The sequence below is a fragment of the Patagioenas fasciata genome, chromosome 22, assembly GCF_037038585.1.
Source record: "Patagioenas fasciata isolate bPatFas1 chromosome 22, bPatFas1.hap1, whole genome shotgun sequence".
Lineage (NCBI taxonomy): Eukaryota > Metazoa > Chordata > Aves > Columbiformes > Columbidae > Patagioenas > Patagioenas fasciata.
In genome coordinates this window covers 3,523,316-3,547,665 of record NC_092541.1, presented here as the reverse complement: position 1 = coordinate 3,547,665, position 24,350 = coordinate 3,523,316, and the positions used below count along the sequence as shown (strand labels likewise).

The window sequence follows — 24,350 nt, the reverse complement described above, 5'->3', positions numbered from 1 at the left end:
CTGTAAAACAAATGAGATGAAACTCCCTCTTGCCCTCGGCTTCATGTCCCCCAAAGCACAAGAACCAATGACCCCGTCACTCCCTGTCCCACCTACATTGTCCTTCCCACCACCGTTTCTCCAGATGCCTTCAGCAGACACCGACCCTTGGCAAAAGCATCAACCGGGGGGATTTATGGGCTCCACCTCCACTTGTTTTTCACAGTCACAGCGCACAGAAGGTGCCCGCACATCAGCTCTGCTCTCATGCGTGTGACACCCTCCAGAGATAACAAATAACCAAGAGCCAGCCTGAAGTTTTAAAGGAGACAAGTCAATCCTAACTTACTGTTATTATCTCCTAATAGTTTACACTGTATTCTTCCGTAATTACTCAGTGAATCACGCTGACAGTTTGCATGTTTGCTGTTGCGATGAGTGACTCCCTCGCCTCGGAAGGCGGCGTTGCTCTTGCTGCCCCGATGGGCCGTGCTCCCGCTGCCAGGAGCACACACACACATCGTTTGCTTGGTTTTAGCCACAGTTTCTCATCTCTGTAAATAATTGCTCGCTAATTATGCTCCGGCTGGCTGGTACTTATTATACAGCCTCGTGAGTCATAGAATGGGGAGTAAATCCTTATTTTAATAAGGCCAAGAAATACTTAATTCAACCGCCCCGCGCTAAATTAAACAAGCCTTTGCCGAAGTGGTGGAGAGACTCCATGTCCTGCAGAGATTGCTTTGTCACTGTCTCTCTTTAGGCCACCGACGTTTTTATTGTGCCAATGCGGGCTCTGCCGGCGCCGTTTCCAGCGCTTTGCTCCGAGAGTCCATCAAGTCCTGCAGTGACAGCGGCTGAAATAAAGGGTTGTTTCTCTCAGCTGCTCTGAAAGCCCTGGTCATGCCGATAAAACATGGTGTTCACAGATAAACTCCTCTTTCCGAGCCTCCCTGTCACTTATTTCAGTGGCATCTGCTTCACTTGCCGGCCAAAAATTGTGTGACAGCCTTGGACGTGCAGCCAGGGGCTGGTGTTCTGCACCCCTGGGCTCCTGCGCTTTGCTGGTGTCTGGAGGAGCTGAGAGCAAAGAGGTTTGGGGACATGGGTGGCACCTGAGAGCCCAGTGTGCCCAGTCAGGCTCTGCCTGCTTCCCACAGCCCTGGTTGGGCCCATCGCTGCTGTGGTGTAGCCCGTCCCATCACCAGTGCCCAGTTTATCAGCGTTCGCTGGTTCCTTGTGGCTTTTCCTGTGTGTCAGGTGAACATCCCTTTTTCATAGAATAGAACCATAGAATGGAATCATAGAATAGAACCATAGAATGGAATCATAGATTCATTTTGATTGGAAAAGCCCCTCAAGATCATGGAGTCCAACCGCTCCCCCACCCCTGGCACTGCCCCATGTCCTGAGAACCTCATGTCCGTCTGTCCAGCCCTCCAGGGATGGTGACTCCAGCACTGCCCTGGGCAGCCTGTTCCAATGCCCCACAGCCCTTTGGGGAAGAAATTGTTCCCCACATCCAACCTCAACCTCCCCTGGCGCAACTTGAGGCCGTTTCTTCTCAACCTCTCACTTGGTACTTGGGAGAAGAGCCCAACACCCTCCGTGCTCCAGGCTCCTTTCAGACAGTTCTAGCGTTGTTGCGAGATAGTTTTTCACTGGGTTTAACCTTGCTGTCCCGACAGAGGGCTTTGCTGCGGTTGTTAAACAGCTCAACCAGAAAGACCCAGCAGCGACCTGCTAATTGCACACACTTCTCTTGGCTAATTATGCCTGCTCCGGTGTAACACGGAGCTCCTGCTCGGCCGTGCTGCGGCTCTTTGCTGCATGTGGTCCGAACAATTTGGCCGTGGCACCCTGAGCGTCTCCCCCTGATGAAACTGGGTGCTCCTGCCTCATTCCAAAGGCACCAGTGTCCATGCTCAGGCACCAGCAAAGCTGCAAACTGGTCCTGCTTGGGCCAGGCCTAAAGCAGAAGCCATCGCTCACCAACAGTTCTTCTTCAGTGTCCCAGCCTTGAAACCTTGATCCTGGAGATCTGTCGTGCCTCTGAAATCAGGGCATTGCTGGGGGTGTTTCAGTCTGGATCAGCAGAGCCAGCTGCTAAAATCACAACCAGCGCCCAGCTGGGCTCTTAAAATGAACGACCGGTTTTACCCTCTGTGCTCCCAAGCAGGGCAGGACATCCCGCCCAGCATTTCAGGGGGGTCTGACCTCTGCACCCCCTCCCCATTCAACCCCACTGCCAAAACCAGCTCACATCTCTTCAGCAGCACCGTCTCATCTGACGTTACGTGACTCTGTGAGTCTGCAGGGTTTTATTAGCTGAAAAACCAGTGCATGGCGTGAAGCGACTCACTTTCAAGCAAGAAGAAATACTCTGGTATTTGATCTTGCCCTTTTTATTTCCCGGTGACAGAGCAGCCTCTCTTCCCATTGTGGATTGGGAAACACCAATCTAGCCCACGCCACTCCTGTTCCTCAGCAGGGGTTTCTCGTTGAAAGCAGCATGCATACAAATGGAATAGAGTTACATAAAGGTTTGCGTTTCGGAAGACTTGCATCTATTTATTTAAAATGTTTAAACGAGAAAGTACTGGCGGAGTTAATGATTATTTATGACCACGTGTGGCACCTTCTTCAAGTACTGAGGGGCTCTAACCAAACACAGCGAAACATCAGGCAAACAAGAACATGACAAAGAGTCCAAAAGCAAAGGAAATCTTTGATTTCGATCCATCTCATTTCTACCTCCACCCTCCTGGGGTGAAGCAGCAAACAGGTCCTGAAAGCTACTGCACTGATGGCTCGGGAGATGCCAAAAGGATGGATCCTGCATCCCAGCCCCACACGCCAGCCCCTGCCCCGGGGCTGTTGGTTCTTCTCTGTGGATGAGCTGGGAAAAAGCAACTGGTGTCCCTGCACTATGTGTGGATGCTTGTGCAAGGTGTAATTAAAACTGCTCTCTTGGGCAATCAAGAAATTAGTGATGGAGAGCTCTTAACAAAGGGCTGTGGGGCATTGGAACAGGCTGCCCAGGGCAGTGCTGGAGTCGCCATCCCTGGAGGGTTGGACAGACGGACATGAGGTTCTCAGGACATGGGGCAGTGCCAGGGGTGGGTTATGGTTGGATTCCATGGTCTTCAGGGTCTTTTCCAACCAAAACGATTCTGTGATTCGTTGCGGACAGGTGGGTCCGCACTGCCAAGGGCCACAGGCGGCAGGAGCAGTTGTAGCTTTGAGAGGTATTGAAGGATTTTTAAAACAGGTGCTGTATTCACAGCATGGGAGGTGATTTCCCATCCAGCCCTGCCTGCTCTTCTCCATCCTTGGTGATGCCAGATCTCATAGAATCAGAGTGTCCTGAGTTGACCCACACGGACCATCAAGTCCAACTCCTGCAGAGGACATCCCAAAATTCACACCCTGTGTCTGAGGGAGTTGTAAAGCATCCTAAGGAGAGGATGGAACAACTGATTTCAGAAAAGCCAGCAAATCCCTGCAGAAGCCCAATGGTCCTGGGGTGCTCGGGGCTATGCTGAGATCTGGATTCATCTCTGCCTTTTAATAGGGTGAAACCCCGAAACCAAGCAAGCAAAAGGGAGTTTCAGCGTTGCCTCAGCAAGACCACAGTGTAATTCTCAACACTCCTCCAAAGGGTGAGCTGGCAATGCCCCAGCACCATGAAAAAAAGGGTTAATTTTGCATTATTTAACCACTTAACCCGCAGTTCACCAGGGTTGTCCCTTCGTATTTTAGGGCTTTGGTTCTCCAGGAGGGCAGTTCCAGGTGGGGAAGTCACCCTTTCTACCCTTCTTTGCTCAGCCCATCTGCATTTGTCGAGGCTTTTGCACCACCGCACTGATTTCCCCAGGGGAAGCGATGAGTTCTCCTGAATCCACATCTCCTTTTGGAAAAGTTCTGCTTAAAGCCAAATCTTCACCGACCGACCTTTCTTCTGAGCCTTTCCCCACCCGTTCAGCCTGTGTATAACGCTCCTGAATTCAGTGCATTTATCTGGCTTAGCAATAGGTAGATCTGAGCTCGTAATCAGGCCTGGATTGTTTTCTTAACAAACAAGGGAGTTTGCTCAGACTCTCACCCTTAAGGCGACTACTGTTTGTAAGACGACTGAGAGATGATAATTATAAAAGCAAGCACGGCGTGTGTACACAAACCCGACTCTCCGTAGATGGATGAATCTGGGGCGGATAAGCCGCTGCCTGGATATAGAAGCCCAGAGTTATTCTGGTCGCTGATTCAGTCCCTTTTGAGATGCACGAAGCTGTTACTCCCCATAGTAGCTCCAGGCCACGTGCTCATCTGAATTGCGCCACCAAGCTCGTGTGGGTGCGTTAGGTTTACACCAGCAAAAAGGGAATCCGGTCCACATCTAGAGAAGCCTATGGGAGATGAGACAATCCCGAGTTGCGCTGAGGCTATTTCACATAGCTTTAGGCATGTATTACGTTTTTAAAGGCTCTTTTTTACTGCCAGAGAAGTCTAAAGGGACCTGTGGGAGGAGATCCAGCTGTATTAGATGAAGCAAATCACAGCAGCTGAGTTTCATGCTGCATCCCAAAGGCTGAGTGGATGCAAACCCTGGAGGGTCTGACACAGACCCCTGGCACCGCTGCAGCCCCAATCCTGCCCTTCCCCAGCACTGGGAAGTTGGGGTGAGCTCAGCTTTTGCTCAGAACAGTGATTTCTGACTCCTCGCCCCAGTGTTCACTGTGTTCTGCATGGTGCTCCGAGCAGCATCCTCGCTTCAGTAAACCCAGTAAAGCAGAAAGCTTGCACTGGGCTGTGGTGGGTGATTCCTTTGCGTACCGGCTGAGTTACAGGCACGTAACAAACAGCTGATTCTTGGCATTTAAAAAAAAATATCATTATGATGTATATTTATATGATACCAATTGAAAAGCGCACAAATCTTTACAGTGCTTAAACAGCGTTATTGATAAACTCTCCATTCATGTGTGTGTCCACAAATCCCTTTGGGTTAATGCCAGGGTCGGGTTAACAGTTGGACTCCATGATCTTGAGGGGCTTTTCCAACCACAATGATTCAGTGATTCGATGATTCTCCTGCTCCAGAGGTGACTGAGCAATGCGGGGTCCCACGGGTCTCGGTTTTGGGGTGCGGGGCAGAGAAACGCCGCTTCGTTGTGGTTTTGTCAGCTTGTCGTTGAGCTGAAATCCATCTGGTTCCAGCAGCGCGAGGGGAAGCCGCTGGGGTCACGCATGTCCCGCTTTGCGAAGGCTGGGGATTGGCGGGGATGTAACACAAGACTTTGTAACTGTATTAAATCAGATCGAGAGCCCTTCTTCTCCAATATCCTGCATCTGATAAAAACATATACCTAGAGAAGAGGATAAGAACAAGGACAACATGTAACGCTGTTCCCTCAGAATGCTCTGCTGATCTCTATCAGTCCGTCGAAGCCAGAGGTGCATCTCTTTATTAACAGCCCTCACCTGATTTTCCACAAAGCACGATGCGAGCAGTACGCTATCTGCTTGGTTGGAACCCTACCTGCTCATTTTATTTGACATTTCTGGGGACATTTCAGACCTTTGGTGCTTTCTGGGGCGATGCTGGTTTGTGTTGGCCAGAGACCAGGATGCTTTCCCTGATCCTAGCACCATTTGATGCCCGAAAGCTCGTGGAAGGCAATGCAAACTGTCCCAGGCTGAGCTTTCCAAGCACAAGTCGCCACTTTTCCCTTTAAGTTGGCTCTAAGATCAATATTTTGAATTCTTCCTTCTTTTTCTAGAGGTCAGCATCAGGTGTTTCCAATTATCACCAAGAAGCACCGCATTACTCCGTCCGGAAGAGCAGAATAAATTGGCAATACTGCTTATTTGTCTTGTGCAATTATTCTGGAAACAGTTCCCTGGGGACTTGGTGCATAATGTGATGTCAGTGAACGGGAGGAAAACAAAATCCCCTATTGTCATGAAAAACCCCACCGTGAGGAACATCTTCAGTGTCCGCGTGGAAATATCTCATCCCCTTTCTATCCATCTCAGAGCTGTGATAAACCTGACGTGCCACTGTCTCCAGGGGCTAAATGGGGAACGTGGGAAGACGCTGCACTAATATTTAGGAGGAGCTGGAAGGAAAAGAAACAGCCCTACTTCTTTTCCCCTCATTTGTGGCAGGTTTGAGGAGGCTTTTTGGAGCACAATGTGCAAACGGGCTGATTCCCCCTTATTTGTAGACCCTTGACTGTCACCACCATTCGTTGCACCAAGCGGGTCCTGGCAAAGGAGAGAAAGAAGACGGGGACATGTTTGTTAACCGGGTTTTAAAGCCTGGTACGTTGGTGCAAGAGAAATCGCTTCCTTGGAGCATCTTGTTTACCAGATTAACGGCGAAATTAAAACAATTAATGCGATGTTAAAACAACTCATATTCTCCCTGATATAAAGGAGAAAGCGGAGAGGATGGATTCAAAAGGAGAGCGCAGCGGGGATCAGAAAGTGTTTGGTAGGTGCATTTCCAATCAGCCTTTCTCAATTATCCGTGGAGGTTTTATACCTTCGGGTGTATTGTTTTAAAATATCAACCCAGAGACAAGAAAAAGAAATAGCTTTGACAAGAAAACACATCGACGTGGCACCGTGGAGAATCATCCAGCCCATTACCCATTGCTCAGAGAAGCACCAAAGCACCATGTGCTCACCCAGCCACATCCAGCGGCTTGAAGGGAGAGAGGAATTAGGAATACAGATGTATGCAGTATTTATGGGGACTGCTAGAAAGGGAAATAGTATTAAAAAGACCAAGAATCTTCACTTTTGCGCCTTATTATATACCTGGAATATAATCTCTCCTTTCGGAGGGGTAAGAGAGTTGATTGTCCTGGCAAGGCCAGAGGCCAGGCTTACCAACCTGTTCCTGGGAACCTGCTGGTCTATACAGGAGAGCCAGGCAGGGACACTGAGGCACACAGCAAGGTGTGCAGCTTCACACCTCAGAGCAGGGGGGACCCCTTTCCCTGTGCCCCAGCGGGGTTTTGGGGGCTCTCCTGCCAGCCTTGCGCACACCCGGGCCGTGGTGCATCAGAGATGAGGGTCCCACAATCGGCTTAGAGCTCCCCTGGCCATCAGAGCAGCTTGGGCTGCTCTTCACGTGCCCTCCTCCTTGCTTTTAACCTCTTCATAGGATCACAGAATCATTTTGGTTGGAAAAGACCCTCAAGATTGAGTCCACCCATTAACCCTCCCCTGGCACTGCCCCATGTCCTGAGAACCTCATGTCCGTCTGTCCAACCCTCCAGGGATGGTGACTCCAGCACTGCCCTGGGCAGCCTGTTCCAATGCCCCACAGCCCTTTGGGGAAGAAATTGTTCCCACATCCAACCTCAACCTCCCCTGGTGCAACTTGAGGCCGTTTCCTCTGCTCCTGGCGCTTGTTCCTGGGGAGCAGAGCCCGACCCCCCCTGGCTCCAAGCTCCTTTCAGGCAGTTCAGAGATCAGAAGGTCTCCCCTCAGCTCCTGTTCTCCAGCTGAACCCCCCAGCTCCCTCAGCCGCTCCCATCACACTTGTGCTCCAGCTCCTTCCGTCTCATCCATAGTCCATGATTTACTCATCCATAGATACTCACGTGGGATGTTTAAGGGGAAAGGCCACCAAGTCTGTAAGGGGGCCCGGATCCAGGAGGGTGAGCGGGAGCTGAGCATCCTCCAGAGCTCCCTGTGTGCTTTGGAAGAGGCACCTGCAAAGGGTCCGTGCGAGGCCAGGACAGTGTCCACAAACACCCCACAAAGTGCAAACCCGTCCTGCACCCCGGGCTGCGCTGATGCCGGTCGGCATGGTAACAACACGCACAGGGAATATCGGCTGGATGCAAACACAGCCACTTCCCTGAGTGCAACAAAACCTCCCTGTACCACATTTAGAGGTTAGCAAGGGTGTGGGGCCAAATCTTGTTTCTCATTCCCCATCCTCAGAAAATGTGCTGATGCTCATAGCGAGAGACCCAAACTGCTGCCAAAGAGAGCAGAATCCAACCCTAAGTGTTCAAAGTTTCCTGGCATCGTTGTGTTAGTTTTTTTTTTTCCTTAAATCAATGTCATTTCTAAATTATATAACTGCAAAAAAGCATCTGAAAAACTCAGGGACGGCGCTTCTATTTTATCAAACCTTTTCTCCATTAGTCTTCCCACACAACTGCTGTCACCCATTAGCCTGCCAAAGAGACGTTGGACGGATCCTTTCTGTTCAGATGCTCAGCAGGTAGCGCTCACCTGCCCGGCATCCCTGCGGATCCAGGATAGCGGCAGTTTTAATGGGGACAGGCTTTACGCACCCACCCTGTGCCCTCTAGTCCTGGCCAAACCACCTAAAGAAGGTAAAAGCCCCCAAATTCTCCTTCTGCAGCACAAAGAGTTTGCGGCCACCTGGGATTTCCACGGGTGGGGATCGCCCCATGAGCTCGCGCTGCAACATCCCCTTTGAATTTGAAAGGGATGGGAGCGAGCGCGTAACTTTGCGCCTGTCAAAATGTTTCTTTTGGAGTAGTTTTTGACAGGAATTGAAGTTTATATTGATGGAGAGGGGGAGACTTTTTCCTTATGCTTAAAGCAGTTGTTTCGCTTGGGAAATATCACTGAAAACCCCCCGATAGCTGCAAACGGCTGTCGCCCCGGGAGCCTCCGCACCCTCGCTCTGGTGAACAGAGTGAGGCCAAAGCCGAATCTGCTGCAGATTTGCCCTCGGATCCTTCCAGCCGCATCCCCTGGGTACACCGGCAATCTGTTATAATAATTGCATTTATTGATTTCTTCCAATGTGACCCCTGCGCTCAGCTGGAGCGCTCGGGTCTGTGAATGTGATGGGGCGTGTGTACACGAGACCGTCCCAAACACCGACCCCTGCACCCCAGACGTCTCTCCCCAGGCTGTGGACACCGATGCCTCCTCTCCACTTGCTCACAAAGAAATAAAGCCCCTAAACTCATTTTTGCAGCAGCAAACCGTGCGATTCTTTGTGCCACAAATCATTCTGGGTGGTAAATAAGTCTGGGGATGGGGAGGTGGTGGTGGGTCAGACCCCGGCCATGCCACCACTCCAGTTATCCTTAAACCTTAAAACTCCATCCAAAACCTCTGTCGCAGACCCCAAACCAGCCCAGAGAATTAAATACTTGCTTTCCAGCAGGTGACCCTTACGCAGCGAATAAATCAGCGTCCAAATACAACCCCGGTGCTGCAGGATGGGAGTTGCTTCATGCAAGAGGTGATCCCAGTGGAGCTGTGCTCGTATTTTAGCATTTAAAGAGTGATTTTCGCTGCTTCCCCCCCTGCCGCTGTGAAGAACGGAGCTGTGGCAGCTTGTGCTTGAAATAACAGCAACAGGTTGAAGAAGAGAAAGGGCTATTTCCCACCTGGCTCCCAGAAGAGCCTTCGGATACCCGGGAAAGACAAAGAATAAATATTAACTTAAGAAATTGCTCCCTTAACTTGATTTAGAAGCAAAACTCCCTGGGAGAGATATAATTTTCAGTCCCCTTCAGCATCTAAACACAGAGCAGCTTCCCTCTGTATTTGCTAAGCCCAGTAAATTTAACCTGAAGAAAAGAAAAGGGTTTAGGGGCGGCAGGAGCGGTGGAATTAAGACAGCAGGAGAATTTTCTCTCCAGACAGAGGAGGTGACGTGAAATATTCACCAGGATGCTCAGCCCCAAATGGCCATGGGGAAGCCCCATGTTGCTGTGACTCCTCAGGATGTGACATTTAGGGCCAGGTGAGGTCCGGAGGAGCCCCCAGACCCACTTTTCATACCCCAGGATCATCCCCCCACAATTGGGAAGCCGGGATCCCGCTCTATCGCATCCCACTACCCATAAGATTATACAGGTGACATCTGATCCCCATAGTGACCAGCTCATGGTTCCACAGCCAACGACCAAAGCGTTGAATTACACTTATATTTCTTTTTTCTTTCCCTAGATTCTTTTTTAATTAAGCCAAATTTAATTAAGCCAAACTGCGGCACCCAGCAAAATGCCGGGTGGCTCCAAGCAAACCTCAGCTCTTTATATATGGGGGAATAAAAGTACAAATAAATGACACCACAGAGAACCAGAAGAGCTGCCCCAAGGCTCTGAACTTCAGACACATGGGCTCTCCCTCCAAAGAGGAGATAATATCCCATTTCCTTTTTGTGTCCTGCTAAAGATGGAGTCATTTCTCCAACCTCTGGCCATGTCCCATCCATCCCTCCCTTTCCTCCGTCTTCCTTTGTGCCCTGGGTACCAATACATCCGAGATGCTCAACGACAGATTGAGTTGAACACAAAAGGAGCTTCCTGATATTAAGAACTTTGCTTTTTAATTTGCTCAAAAGAAATGGTGTTAAAATTAGTCCTTAAGAAATGCAGAGGTTTTTTCATTGGTTTCACTCCCTCTGCTCTTCAGTGGTGAAATGGAAAACAGGGGGGGAAATAAAAGATAATTGGGAGGATGCCAGCTGAGAAGTTTAAAATAGATTAAAATCATCCCTCTTTTCTACCTACCTGCAGAAGGAAAACATATATACACAGGCTTTTATATATATATATGTATAGGTTACCACTGTGCTCCTTTAAGGAAAGCTAGTGGATAGCGGTTGTATCAGGAAATGCTCATTTAATTAGACTCCGCTAATTAGAGGGCGTGCGGCATCACTTTGCAATCTACCATTGGGTTTCTCAATGTACATCAAGGCCATGGACCAGCCACATGTCCCCTCCAAAAAACCAGGATGAAGGAGGAGGAAAACCCTTTTGAACGTGTGAATTCCCAAATGTGCCACCTGGACAGGGGGTGACAGCCGGGTCCCCCCCCCCGTGGCTCCTCCTCAGCTCGTTAATTAATCCTCAGCATAACCCCGGAAGCCCCACTTCTATTTGCTTTGCGCACACTGAGTCCCAGCGTAATCCCCAAAAGAGCAGCAGCATCTCTGCTCCCTTGGGCATCTCTTTGATCTCTCCCGGGGTTTGGGTTTTTTTCTCTATACACACGCAGCATGGAAAATGAGATCTCCAAAGTTTCCCTATTTCTGGAGCTGAAAGCCGAGTTGTAAAACGCAAACCATTTTACTACTCTGCTGATTCCAGAGTGCACGCAGCAGATGAAGAAATAGGCTACCGAGATATTATTTATATGCCTTAAATGTTTTGCTACGGATCGAATATTTCACCTCCCAACATTCAAACGCACAGCCCCAAAAATCCCCCTAACAGATGAAACTGCACCAAAAGGGTTTTGCTCTGAGAATCCTCAGTTAATTCTGAGAATTTCACAGCTGGAAGCTCCATCATTTCCTTGCAAGGGAAATAAACCAAACCCAAAAGAAACAACCCCCTCTTGGGAACAGAGATGCTGTTTGCGGGGCTCCTCAAAGCTCTTTGTGGGTTTGTGGCGTACGATGGGATTCGAGGCAGCAGTAATAGAATTAAGGCTGAGATGGCAGCTTCCATGGAAACCCCTATTTCCAAGTGTTTTATGACTTTCTCATACCACGGTGGCTTCAGCGGGAATTTTCTGCAGCGGTTGGGCAAAGCAGAGAATTATTGGGGAAGAAAATCAGCGGAACGGGACAGAGGAACACGCTCGTTTTCCTCTCGGATATATTGATACCAACCTGCTGGGCTGCAACGTCCCATCTGCCCCACCGGGGCGGTTTGTTGGGTATCGGAGCCCAAATCCCATCCTAGCAAAGCCCGGGGCTTTGCCTGGTTGAGCTCAGCCTTTGCATCTCCAGAGGCACCGGGGGATGTTTCAGTGCAGGGAGATGGGGTGACTTGAACCTCCCCCCTGGGGACAACCAACCTTTTGGTGTCTGTCCCCTGTTCTCTTGGGCTTGAGCTCCTCGGAGCTAAAATCAAGCCTATTGTTGTTTTACAGGGGCTTTGGCGGCACAAAACCCAACACTGATTGGAGTCCTGCTCCCTTCGGTCCCATCCCTGTCACCTCACCTCCTCATTATAGGGAATAAAACCACTGTAAACCAAGACGATGTCGCAGCTTTTGCTGTCCTGGGTACATTCACGTTGGTTCTACCACCTGGGAACCCATTGTGGCACCAAACTGAGGATAAATCCAGGAATAAATCCCAGGATGCACTGACTCCATTCACAGGGGTGAAGTGAGGCTGCAGCCCAGAAACCTGGGAAATTTGCACCAAATTCCCACTTACGGACCTGAGCTTTTAACTCAGCACCTCGCTCGCCCTGGGGATTAGAGGGTTCTGTTTTCCAACAGAAGCAGCAAACTCACCCACCCCAATGGATCATTTTCAAAGTGATACGTTGATTAATAAGCACTATTTATTGATCCCAGCTCTATTATTCCTTTCATGCGGAAAGCCCAATAAGCTTTTAAGCTGCTCTGGCTGCGTGAAGAATTAACCAGGACTCGGCTGAATCGGGGGTCACAGGAGAAAGTCGGGTAAGTGGAAGAATGGAGATGGTTCCCAAAGGGTTAAGTTACCCTCCTGTGCTCAATCAGGCTGGAGATTTGAGCAAATCATTTGGAGTGGGCGCTTTTAAGGGGAAAAAAGCAGCTTTCCATGCAAACCTGTTATACTTTCCCTTTTGCTGAGCTACCCCAGCCCAAAATGAAGTGAAAAATCCTTTAGAGAAGGGAAAGAGCTTGAAAATAAGCGGACAAAGTCCAGGGTAGGGAATATTTGAGGACGTTTCTAGCCAGGCATCTTTTATTTCCTTGGGTTTGTGGCGATATATCATGGGTGTAATAACCTCAAATGGTGAAGTGGTTTGGGTGTTTATTACCCTGCGAGTGAGCCAAGGGGGGAAAACTCCCACTAATTTCAACAGATCGGCTTTGAAACCAGGCTGAGAGGCTCAAGGGGAGCTATTAATACCAGATATCACGTTATAACGAATGTAGGGACTTCTGACCTTTTCCCATTCAGTTTAAGAAAGGTCACGGCCATCTTTCTGGGTTTGAAAAGGGTTTGACGCTTAGGAGCAGTGCTAAAAAATGGCAAAAACTCCCGCAGAGCGCGGACATGAACACGCTGCAAATCATCCCAGTTATTCGAGGGAGTAAAGCTGAGCCCACAGCAACGCGTTTGTGCAAATCGCGGCTGCCACCAACTCCAGAGCACAAAGGCACCAAGTCAGGGCCCCTCAAACACATTTTTCCCCGCAGCCGCAGCACCAGGAGTGGGATTTGGGGATTTGCTGCACGTTTGCAGCTTTGCCACAGTAAAAAAAGCCTCTCTGAAAGCGGCTGGAGATAACCAGGCTGTAACGGCTCCATCTATTGGGTAAAAACGTACAAGGGATCAAAACGCACATGGAAAATGAATTCAGAGGGGAAAAAGAAAAAGATCAGAGGGGATTCAAAGCAGTTATCGCCACTTACAGCTTAATTGGACACAATTATAGGAATGCTGCTTGGCGCTATTTGAAATCAAAATGAAGGTAACAGCGAGCTGCTTCGGAGAGATCGGAGCTAAGTAAACCTGATGAGATGCCAGCAAATATCGCAAGTTCTTGCTGTGTTGTTAAGGTGTTGGGGGAAAAGGGTTTTGTGTGTGTCCAGCGCAGGGCAAAATGAGCCCAGTGTCCCCAAAGGGCTTGCCAGGGTTCGGTGTGATGCAGGGAAATGGGTAACAAGGGTCGGGGCAGGTGATGCTTTGGTGAACGCGTTTGTGCTTCCATGAGGCAGCTTTACTACGGAAACCAAAATGCAACCCCCCCAAAAAAAAACAACCCACAAACCAACAACAATGAACCACGTTCCCCTGAACACAACCGCTACAAACAGCCGGCTGCAAAGCTTGCCTGTATTTCTGGAGGCTTTGCTTGTGTCTGTGATATCATGTTTTCCCCTGGGGATGCTGAAAATCAGAAAAACAAACTCCGGCTTGGAGGAGGCGGAGGAGGAAGAGAGAGGGAGCGAAGGCTCCCGGGCAGGACCCCGCTCCCCGTTGCTTTGCCGGGGGATAAATAGTGGCGGGGGAGGGGGTATTTTATTCGGTGAAGAAGCGGAGCGATCGGGGCCGAGCATCCCGCCCTCCCTCCGCCTCCCGAGCGCGGCTGGCACCTCGGGAAAGCTTCGCCCCGTTCTTCCTCCTCCTCTTCCTCCTCCGCGGAGCGCCCGGCGGAGGGTTTTCCCGGGGGAACGGCGGATCGGGGATAGAAGCGGCCGCCCCGGGGCGGGGGGGAACCCGCACCGCTCGCCCCGCCGAGCGGGGGTGGGGAGGGGTCCCGGAGCGACCGCCGGTTGTTGTCGGGGAGCACCGGGGAAAGCCCGCGGGGGCGCGCCGAGCGCTCCGCTGCCGGGGCCGGCGGGGAGGGGGTGTAGGAAGGGCGGGGGGGGGGGGGGCGCCGCAGCATGTGAGCGGCGCGGCCGGGCAGGCTCGTCCGGCGGGCACACGGGCAGGGCCGCCCCGCTGCCCCCCGCGGGGTGCGGCGGGGAGGCGGCGACGGCGGCGGCGGCGGCAGCAGGCACGGCAGCAGCGGCAGCAGCGGGGCCCGGCATGCCGCGCTGCCGGAACTGCTGGCCGGCGGAGAGCTCGGTGCCGGCGCGGCGGCGGCGGGTTCCCCGCGGCGGTTCCCCCCGCCGCTCGGTGCCGCTGCCGGCCGTGGTAGCGGGGGGGTCCGGCATGGAGCGGCGCTGCTCGCCCTGATCCCGGGGAGCGCCCATGGCGCGGGGGCGCCGGGGGCCGCCGCGGCTGCACGGGCTGCGGCACATGTGTTCGCGGCGGGCGGCGCTGCCGCGGCGGGCGCTGTGGGTGCTGGCGTTCTGCACCGCGCTGGGCTTGCTGCTCTCCTGGTCCTCCAACCGCCTGCTGCACTGGCTCTCCTTCCCCTCGCACACCCAGGTGCGCACCGAGTGGAGCCGGCAGCTGGCGTTCCCCGCCGTCACCCTCTGCAACAACAACCCGCTGCGCTTCCCCCGCCTCTCCAAGGGGGATTTGTACTACGCGGGGCACTGGTTGGGGTTGCTGCTGCCCAACCGCACCGCCCGCCCGCTGCTCACCGAGCTGCTGCGAGGCGACGAGGCGCGGCTCCGCTGGTTCGCCAAACTGGCCGATTTTCGCCTTTTTTTGCCTCCCCGCCACTACGAGGGGATCAGCGCCGACTTCATGGACCGCCTGGGTCACCAGCTGGAGGACATGCTGCTCTCCTGCAAGTACCGCGGCGAGCTCTGCGGGCCCCACAACTTCTCCGCGGTGAGTGCGCTCGGTGGAACCCCCGTTCCCCTCGGCCCGGACCCCCCCGCGCTCCCCCCGCGCTCCCCCCGCCGCCGCCGGGTGCGTGTTTTTCCCACGGTCGTGCCGCTCCTTGGGGCGCTCGGGGGCCGGTTGCGGGTCCTTGGGCAGCATCTCTGGGGGGGTGACCCACCGCCCCAGCTGCAAAGTTCTCTCCACACACCCCCCCCAACCCCCCCCTTCAGAAGCTCCTCGGCAATTCTCTGTGTGCCCGAGTGCTTATTCCTCCTCTGGAGCAAAGCTGGTGTTGTCTGGTTTAAGGGTAACTCTGGCTATCAGCAGTGGGTGATGAGGGGCTCGCTACCCCCTATATTTTTTAATTACAAACGGTGCAGCCATCCCAGCTACTTCTGCCACGCTTTCCCCGTTGCTCTCAGCATAGTTCCATCTCCACTTCTTCCACCTCCAGCTAGGAGGCAAAGTTTCCCCAGGTGAACTCCATATGCAGCGTTAGGCTTGGCTCTGAGTTTGCTGCCTGCTCCTTTGGCTGCCCAGTGAATTCCTGGTGGGTTAGTCGAGCCTCACCCTGCGCAGCTGTGTGCTGTTTGTGCAGCCTGATTTGGTTTGCAAATGATGAGCTCTGCTAATTGGAGCCTTTACCCTTCTGGAAGTGTCCCTGGCCCCCTTTGTGGGATGCACCAGGTGGGAGTTGTGGACTCTGTGATGGGATCAAACACTCAGGGTGCTGTTTTGTGAACCACAAGGAGTGTTATCTGCTTGAAAAAATTCCTCCGGGACTGTTTGCAAACGGTAAGAGGAGATACTGAATCGTAATAATTTTAAGAGCTGAAACTGGGCTCTTTTGAATGGCCATTTCGTACTTCGTTGATAGCAGCTGCGTGTTTGTTGTGCTGGAATATTCTGCTCTTCTAATCTCTGCAGATATCCAGGAGAGAGAGGTTTGCACTCTGGTTAAATACTCTTGCTGCTCTTAGCGGTGCTGCTGTCTGTAGGGAGAGATAACTAGTTTGAGCTGTTGCTGCTCCTCACGCCGGAGAGGAGTTGAATTCCCTCTTCTGGAAGCACGGCCTGAGATGCATACGTAAAATCAAAAGAAATTGTCTCTTTGGGCTTGTCACATCCACCGAGCAGGCTGCTGAATTGTAAAGGGCAGGAGAGAGGGGAAGAAATCCCTGGGGGATGAAGTGAACCTCCGGGACTGTTGAGTTAGCACGTGCTGCTGCAAAGATGAGCAGAAATGGGACGCTTTGAAAAATGAAATATCACGCTGAGATGGGTCCTTTCTAGCAGGACAAGTCTGCAAGTACAGTGGCATAGAGAAATGTGGGAGTAGCAGGCACTTGGCCTCTGTGCTGTGCAAAGCTGCCTCCCCTTTCCCCTGGTTACAAGTGTGATGATTTTTGCTCATTATCAATAAGGCCTGACTGCAGGTCTTAATGAATTCTTGATCCAAGTTGTGGTGAGCAAGGCAGCGTCATTTGTGTCCCAAGGACCAGAAAGCCTGAGGTGCTGTTTTGGCTTGACGTGGGTAAAAGATGCTATGGAGTGATGGGGAGTTCAGGGTTTGCTGTAACCGGTGCTCTGCAGCTGTTGTTTCGTACCATGGGGGGATATGGGAGCCAGACTGGATCTGCCACCCCGGTACCACATTGTGGGGTGGGGGGTTTAGTGCCAGCTCCCTCCGTCACGGCACCTCCTTCCTCCTCGCTGTTGTAAAGCCAAAGAGTGACCTCTGCGTTGTCCTTGAGTAAAGGCTGAGGAGCTTTTCCACCTGTGAATCCGTAGGGAAGAGGAGATGTGTGCTGGGAGATCCTGGGAACAGCGTCTCTGGAGTCTGACCTTACTCTGCAGGGCACATGGTTTGGGATCGAGGTACCAAACTCAGGGCATCCCTTTGGGTCTGGGATGCTGGGAGCTCCTGCTTTTCTTCTGAGTTGGGAGGGAATCACACCCACGAGGGGCGAGAAAATGGTGCGGTTTGAACTGGGCACAGATCATAGATTTGGAGCAAAGCAGATGAGAAAGATCAAATGTAAACTGAATAAATGATAGAGTGCCTTGCAGTTTAATACCTACTTGGATGCTCAAAGAGGGTTTCCCCTCTCAAAAGGTAATGCTCGCAGGGCTGAATCTTTCATTGGGTAATAAAACAACCAAACCAGAGTTGTTTTTGAGCAAACAAGTCCTCCCATAGATCTGAAGCAGAAGAAAAGGCTCTGGATGAGAGAGCTGGTGTCCTTTTATTCTTTGCAGCTCTGTCTGCCTCTTTTCAACCTCACTTTCTTTAGACCATTAGGGTGCGGTAGCAGTTGCACTTCTGTAATGTGAAAAAGCAAAGAGAATAAACACAGTAACCCCCACACGTGTAGCTAGCATTGCTTTTTTATTCCCCAGCATATAGTGAATTTACCCTGATTTGCGCAACTTGCTGCCGCAGGACTAAAATGTTGCAGTTTTAGCTTATTTCCAAGCGCTGAATTTTGCCTTATTCTCTGCCTGCTCTAGGTGGGGTTTGTTGGTTGTGTGTGGAGTTTTCCAGCTGGATGAGGGTGGTTGTAAGTGGAGATGGAGTCTCGGACCCCTCAGTCAATATATGTGGGTTTATTATTTCCATAGGCTGGACCTAAAAGCCCTTGCAGGAGGTGATGGTTGTGCACGTGCTCAGCTGTCGCCCTGATGCGGAGACTTCAGTTGGTGTCCTCCAGAAACCTCTGGTTTATCACATAAACCCATCGGAATTCTGCAGTTTAATGGTTACAGATGGTATTTGCTTTCCCTTGCAGGAACAGCCCTAGTAACTGAGTCTTGGGATTAAATGGACGATTACTTTGCATCGCTTGAATTTGGGTGTTGATTTATTCCCCTCTTTGTTTCCCAAGTATTTATCTTACTTGTGCTTATTGATTTCTTAATATTTCTTTTAAATTTTTCTTTCTGCGAAAGTTATTAATACATCCCACAAATTTGGGTTTATGGGCTAATTACCTCATCCTGAACAGGGTAACGGTTGCATAGGGACCTGGGTGCTGCTCTGCTGCAGGATAGCGCCATTTAAGAATATTCCTTAACATAGGAATATGTTTTAACATATCCGCACTGTCTGCTGTGAAGCTGCCACTCCTCAAATTAAATTAATGAGACATTTCCAGCCCTGTGTTCTCATTGAATTTTGGTGATGGATGGACTGACGTTTAGCTTAGCTCTAAGTACCATATTTAGCTCCACCATAACTAATTGCACAGTAATTTCAGCACGTGGTTTTGTTTGTTTGGGGATGTTGCTCATTCCACTGCAACCAAACTGTTTTACCCGATTCCTTTGTAGACCCTTGTTCTGTTATATTTTTATTTTAACTATTTTTTTTTTAGCTCCACTTCCAAACATAACTTAAATCTGGCTGGCTGTTCCTATTGCTTTGGAAAAGGAAGCGAGTTGCGTTTAATTATGCTGATGTGGGGCTGAAGCTTTAAATATGGTCCCGGTTTGTAGCGGTGCCATTGAAGGGAGCTGCAGTTGGAGCCAGTTGGACTCAGCCTCGCTCGTTAAAGCAGCAGCGCCAAGTCCGTGCTCTGTTCATCAGGCTGCAACGGCATTAAGTAATATTACTAATTTGGTGTTAGTTAGCATCGAAGGATCCAAGGAGGAATTAGGACTGAACTGTGCAAAGCGCTGTGTGTACGGTGAGCGATGAAAGATGGGCTGGCTCCAAAGAGGGGTTTGGGGTGGTTTATAGAATCATTTCGGTTGGAAAAGACCCCCAAGATAGAGTCCAACCGTTCCCCACCTATGTCCCTGAGAACCTCATCTCCATCTGTTCAATCAAAGGGACATTTATTGCACCCTCTCGGCCCCCAGTTTGGGAGGAACAGGGCTGGGTTGTGCTGGTGCCAAAACGTGCTCCTGAATCCTTCGCATCCCGCTTGACCTGGGTCCGGGTGCGAGAGTTAAACTTGGCGCACTGGTCGGTTTTAACAAAACCTGAGCAGGTGTTTGGGATGAAAACTCCGGGGACTGTTATTTCAGGTGGGCAAGAAAACAATCTGTTTAGTGGGGAAATGGTTGGGCTCAGGTTTTCCCAGTACCACCATGAAACTTGGGGGTTTCTCCCAGTTTCTGGTCCTTTTTTCCCAAGGTTGGGGTACAGGACCAAACCCCTTTGGCCTCAAACACAGGAGAGATTTTAAACAGCACTTTCCTGTGCATTATTTTGCTTTTTATTATAATTTCCTTTATGCTGAAACCATCAGCCAGGAAATGAAATACCAGTTAGTCTCATGCTAAACATGTAATCATCAACATAGGTTTGTTTTAGTTATATAATAGATTCCAAATAATTACGTGCCAGCCTACAGCAGAATTAATATAATTAGGAGCGTAATTACAGTTACCTACTACTCGGGGATTCTGCAAAGGCTTAATTAATATTTGCAAATTGCTTCAGGATCCACCGACCATCTACTAATACATACCGAACGCAAAGAATAATAACTCTTATTGTTACATAGGTGCCAAAGGAAAGGGGCGTGGGGAGGTTAAATAAACACGGTGCAAATCCACATGTTCTGGAGGATGAGGATGAATCAGAGTTGGGCTCCTGCTGCCCCTGCACACTTTGAGATGCTGTGAGAGTTTAATTAGAGAGGCTACCGGACTTTGCGCTTTAGTCCGGGTCTAACTCAGGGTAATGTCATTTATCCTGAAAACAGTCACTTTTTGCAGTGGGATGGCTGGGATTGGAACTGGGATGAGGTTTTTCTTTTGGATTTGCTTTTCCCATCACGCTGCGGGCTGGAGATGCTGGAAAGCTGCTTGGGTCGGTTCACGGGGTATTACTGCAATGCATCTATCGCTGGTTAGAGCGAAGCCTGCGAGCAGGGCTGTTGCTTGGCTATAAGTTTTGCATCTTGGTGATGTATAGGCTGGGGAATGAGCTGTTAGAGAGCAATGTAGGGGAAAGGGACCTGGGGGTGCTGGGGACAGCAGGGTGACCATGAGCCAGCACTGGGCCCTTGTGGCCAGGAAGCCAATGGTACCTGGGCTGGGTTAGAAGGGGGTGGTCAGTAGGTCAGAGAGGTTCTCCTGCCCCTCTGCTCTGCCCTGGGGAGACCACACCTGGAATATTGTGTCCAGTTGTGGCCCCTCAGTTCCAGAAGGACAGGGAACTGCTGGAGAGAGTCCAGCGCAGCCACCAAGATGCTGAAGGGAGTGGAGCATCTCCCGTGTGAGGAAAGGCTGAGGGAGCTGGGGCTCTGGAGCTGGAGAAGAGGAGACTGAGGCAGGGGGCACCTTATTAATGTCTATAAATATATAAAAGGTGAGTGCCATGAGAATGGAGCCAGGCTCTTCTCGGTGGCAAACAATGATAGGACAAGGGGTAATGGGATCAAACTGGAACACAAGAGGTTCCACTTAAATTTGAGAAGCAACTTGTTCCTGGTGAGGGTGTCAGAGCCTGGCCCAGGCTGCCCAGGGAGGTTGTGGAGTCTCCTTCTCTGCAGACATTCAAACCCGCCTGGACACCTTCCTGTGGAACCTCAGCTGGGTGTTCCTGCTCCATGGGGGGATTGCACTGGATGAGCTTTCCAGGGCCCTTCCAATCCCAAACATACTGTGATGCTGTGATGTTTTCCACGCCACCTTGGGGACATCCAGTCCCATCATCTCTCTGCGACTCCATAACCAAAGTCCCCCATGAACCTCACTCTCCTGTGGAAATGGTCCTTTCTATACTTTTTCTTCTCTCTACAAACCCTATTGTTACAAATCTCCATGATGATGCAGCCGATTCACTTTGTTCTCATCACTTCTGGGAATTCCTCTTCTAGTTTCTCTTCTCCCCTCACCCCGAGTGCTGTGATTTCATACCGTGGGAGCAGGTATTTGTAACTTGGTTTGGATTGTTCCCCTCCCCTCTCTTCCCATTTTGTCATTTACTTCTGGAGTAGAACAAACTCCAGCAAAAACATCCTCCCCAGCACCCTTGAGTTTTACATTTTGCAATAGTAAAGTGTGAACATAAATTAAGAGTTAGAGCTGTTACTAATCTTATGACCGCACTCGCTCACATACTGATTTTCATATGGTGTATTAAATCAAGAAGAATGGCCTATTATAACAAAATTAGCTGTGATTCACAAGCAGGAATTACTGTCACCAGCATTGGGGAAAAGTTGCATAATACAGTGGGAAAAGACTGAAACCTTTGTGGTTTGGTTTTTCTTGTTGCCTTTTAAAAACACTTCAACAGCTGGAACTAAGGAAAAACCACCATATAATGATTGAAAGCGTCTCATTGTGGGCATGTAAATCTTTATAGGTTCCCAGCATATGTTGCTGACTTAAAGCTCGTCCTGTAGCTTTATTAGACTTAATGCATTGGTGCTTCCCAACCGGCTCAACATAGGGTTACGTGGAGTAATTCATTGCTCAACAATACTGAAAATATTTCCTGTAAAAGGTGACAAATCCAGACATTGTGTGCGTGTGTTCCCAGCTGCCTACACCATCATAAAATCAACACGCTCCATAATATCTAACACATCCATCATTCCATTTCTAATAACGCCTGCGTGCATGTAGTCTCTCCATAGGAACCTCCTACGAGTCTGGGGTGACTTATTGCACTTATCACCCTGTGTTTTATCAGTGGTTTTTGACACTTGTTGTCATGCATCCACCAAGATATTTCAATGGAGCGGCCGGACAGGGGTGCATGCAAACCCAGCCAGTGGTTTTCCTCTGAAAAGTGCATTTTGCTTTTTGTCTTAACATGCTTTGCCTCCTCTCCTCTGTCCCTGTGTTGAACAGAGCTCCAGTTTCCCTCATCCTTGCCCTCCAGCCAGGTTTATCAGTCTCCAGATGTGGCTGGAAGCGTTTAATCCTCTGTCCTTCCCTGCTGGACTTGGGGACACCAGTGTCCCCAGCATTTTGGCAAGATAAAGGTCCCTTTCTTTACGGGGTGGCTTTGTGGTTGTAGGAGGCTATTCCAGTGTCCCGCTTTCTGGTCACTGCTCTCTCATTAAATAATTTAAGTGCAGTTTCAAGGCATTGAAAGTATGATCTTCGTGACCTGAGCATCGTCTGATTTCATGATGCTGAAGGGCAGAGGCTGTTCTGTTGCTTTTCTGCAAGGAGAGAGCTGGGACAGGTGGATGCTCCTGTCTTGGCTGTTCGGTGTGATGTGGTGGTTTGGTTTGGTTTGGTTTGGTTTGACGGGTGTTTTGTGTGTGTGTGTTAATTTGGTTGGTTTGGGTGTTTTACCATTCTCCAGAAACTCCTCTGCCTTTGATTTTCCCCCAAGCGATGGACATTTCCCCATCACTTTTCTGCTCGTGTCGATTCACCTGCTTTAACTTCTTTTGTGCTCAATTAATTGCATGTACCAACACATCCAAGGCACTTGCATAGCAAAGCCATGGGAGACGGGTAAAAATAACGTTCTTAGCTGGGTAGGGAGGTGGAATAAATTCATTATAGTCCTGTGGAAGTGTGACTTGCTGCTTGGATAAGCTTCATCTCTGCTCTTGGTGTTTGTATGGGCTGCAGGACGTGTGTTTTATAACCCATGTGTTTTTGCATTCACATCAATATCTGCTCCTTTTCAACAGACCTTTTGCTCTCAAAGTCAAACCGTTCAACTCTGAGAGGCTCTTTCCTTCTGACAGAATTTGATCCACTGCCCTGCTACTCCCACCAAATTAAACCATCATTATCAAGTAATGGGTTGCAGCATTGGCGATGCGGTTAAATTACAGGTCTCGTTCCCCTACCACATCTCATCCTTCCCAAGGCTGAGAAGGTTACGTTTAGAGTGGCTCCTGGATTCAGGTTCTGCCACCTCTTGGGAAGGATAATACATATGTGGGAAGGAGATCCATCGACATAAATTGCAGGTTTTGTAGCTTTGCACAGGCTGGTACATGGGGTAGAAGCCACTCCATCGTGGTTTCTGTGTGTTGGCACAGGAGAGTGTTGCATGTGAAGATGCACCAAATGGTTTAGAGGAACAAGTACCGATAGCTGGCTGAAGGTAGATAACAATATCATTTTAAAAAGGTCAAAGATTTTCTTAGATGTTTTGCCTTCTGGCTTGGGCATTGCTTTCCTTTAAAACTGTAATAATTAGGCGATAGGAAACACTTGATTCTGTTAATGTCCCAAGAAGATCTGCTCACGCTATGTATTTTTGCTTTGCACATGCAGAAGTGGTTTGGGTTCGATCTGTAACAGCGACTCTCCTGGTGCTGGAAACATCTGGAGAGGTTTGCGAAGGGTCAGACGGGACGTGCAGAGAGACGCCAAGCGCTGGGAACAGCTCGGAGTTTGTGGTGGGTGGGATCTGTGCTATCCTGACATTAAAAATAGCACCTTTCTCTGCATTTCGTGGCCTGACTGAGTCATCCATCTACCTTCTTATTAGTGTTGTGGGCGCTGCTGGTTTGGGGATGTTCCTTGGTGGCTTGTCACCCTGTCTTGGGTGACGATGCCTCTTGGGGAAGGTGATGGGTCCCAGTCTCCATATTGCTGAGAGGAGGCTTAGAAAAGGGGGAGGATTTTCCTTTGCAGCACCCTACGCAGTCATAACTGTTAATATAGATATCTATCTATATATATATATATAGATATATATAGATATAGATATATATATATATAAGGGGAATGGAAAACAACCCTCTGCTTCAAAGAGGAAATTAAACTTTGTGTGAGGGATCCCTACAGAAAGTGCGTTGTCTCATCCCAAAATATACATTAGGGTAAGTGGAGCTGAGGGTAATGGAAGTGTTTGATTCAATAATTATCCTGCTTGGTAGGAGGATGTTAAAATAGAAGAGTTCAGTTGGAAAGGATTCAGTGATCATCGAGTCCATGTTCACCTCCTGCAGGTGATGGAGCTCTCGGCCCTGAGCTGTATCTCCAAGAACGATGGGAAAGGAGGATGGATTTGGGGATAAAAAGAATATATAAGGGAAAGAATGAGTGAAATAAAGCATAGGAGCAACTTTGAAACGTGCAGGTGATTCTGGGCACCTTGTGCAAGGGGAGAGGAGCTCGAGAGGGTTTTCATCATCGCAGTGCTCAGAGGGTTTTGCGGCCTACTAACCTGAAATGTTTAAATGCCTCATTTCTAAGAGGAGAATTTGAAGAAGGCGACATAAAAGTGCTTAGAATG

General features: G+C 50.0%; 1 protein-coding gene across 4 annotated transcripts in view; it reads left to right on the top strand.

Moving 5' to 3' along the window:
- Positions 1-24,350, top strand: part of ASIC2 (acid sensing ion channel subunit 2) — a 400,281-nt gene that overhangs the window by 297,648 nt on the left and 78,283 nt on the right. The window contains exon 1 of one of the 4 annotated variants that reach the window (XM_071798185.1): positions 14,349-15,181. The exons of the other annotated variants lie outside the window; for them this stretch is intronic. Within the exon in view, the coding sequence (XP_071654286.1) occupies positions 14,651-15,181 (531 nt within the window). The 5' untranslated portion in view covers positions 14,349-14,650. Of the gene's footprint in view, positions 1-14,348; positions 15,182-24,350 lie in introns of those variants that run through there. 4 annotated transcript variants of the gene reach the window in all.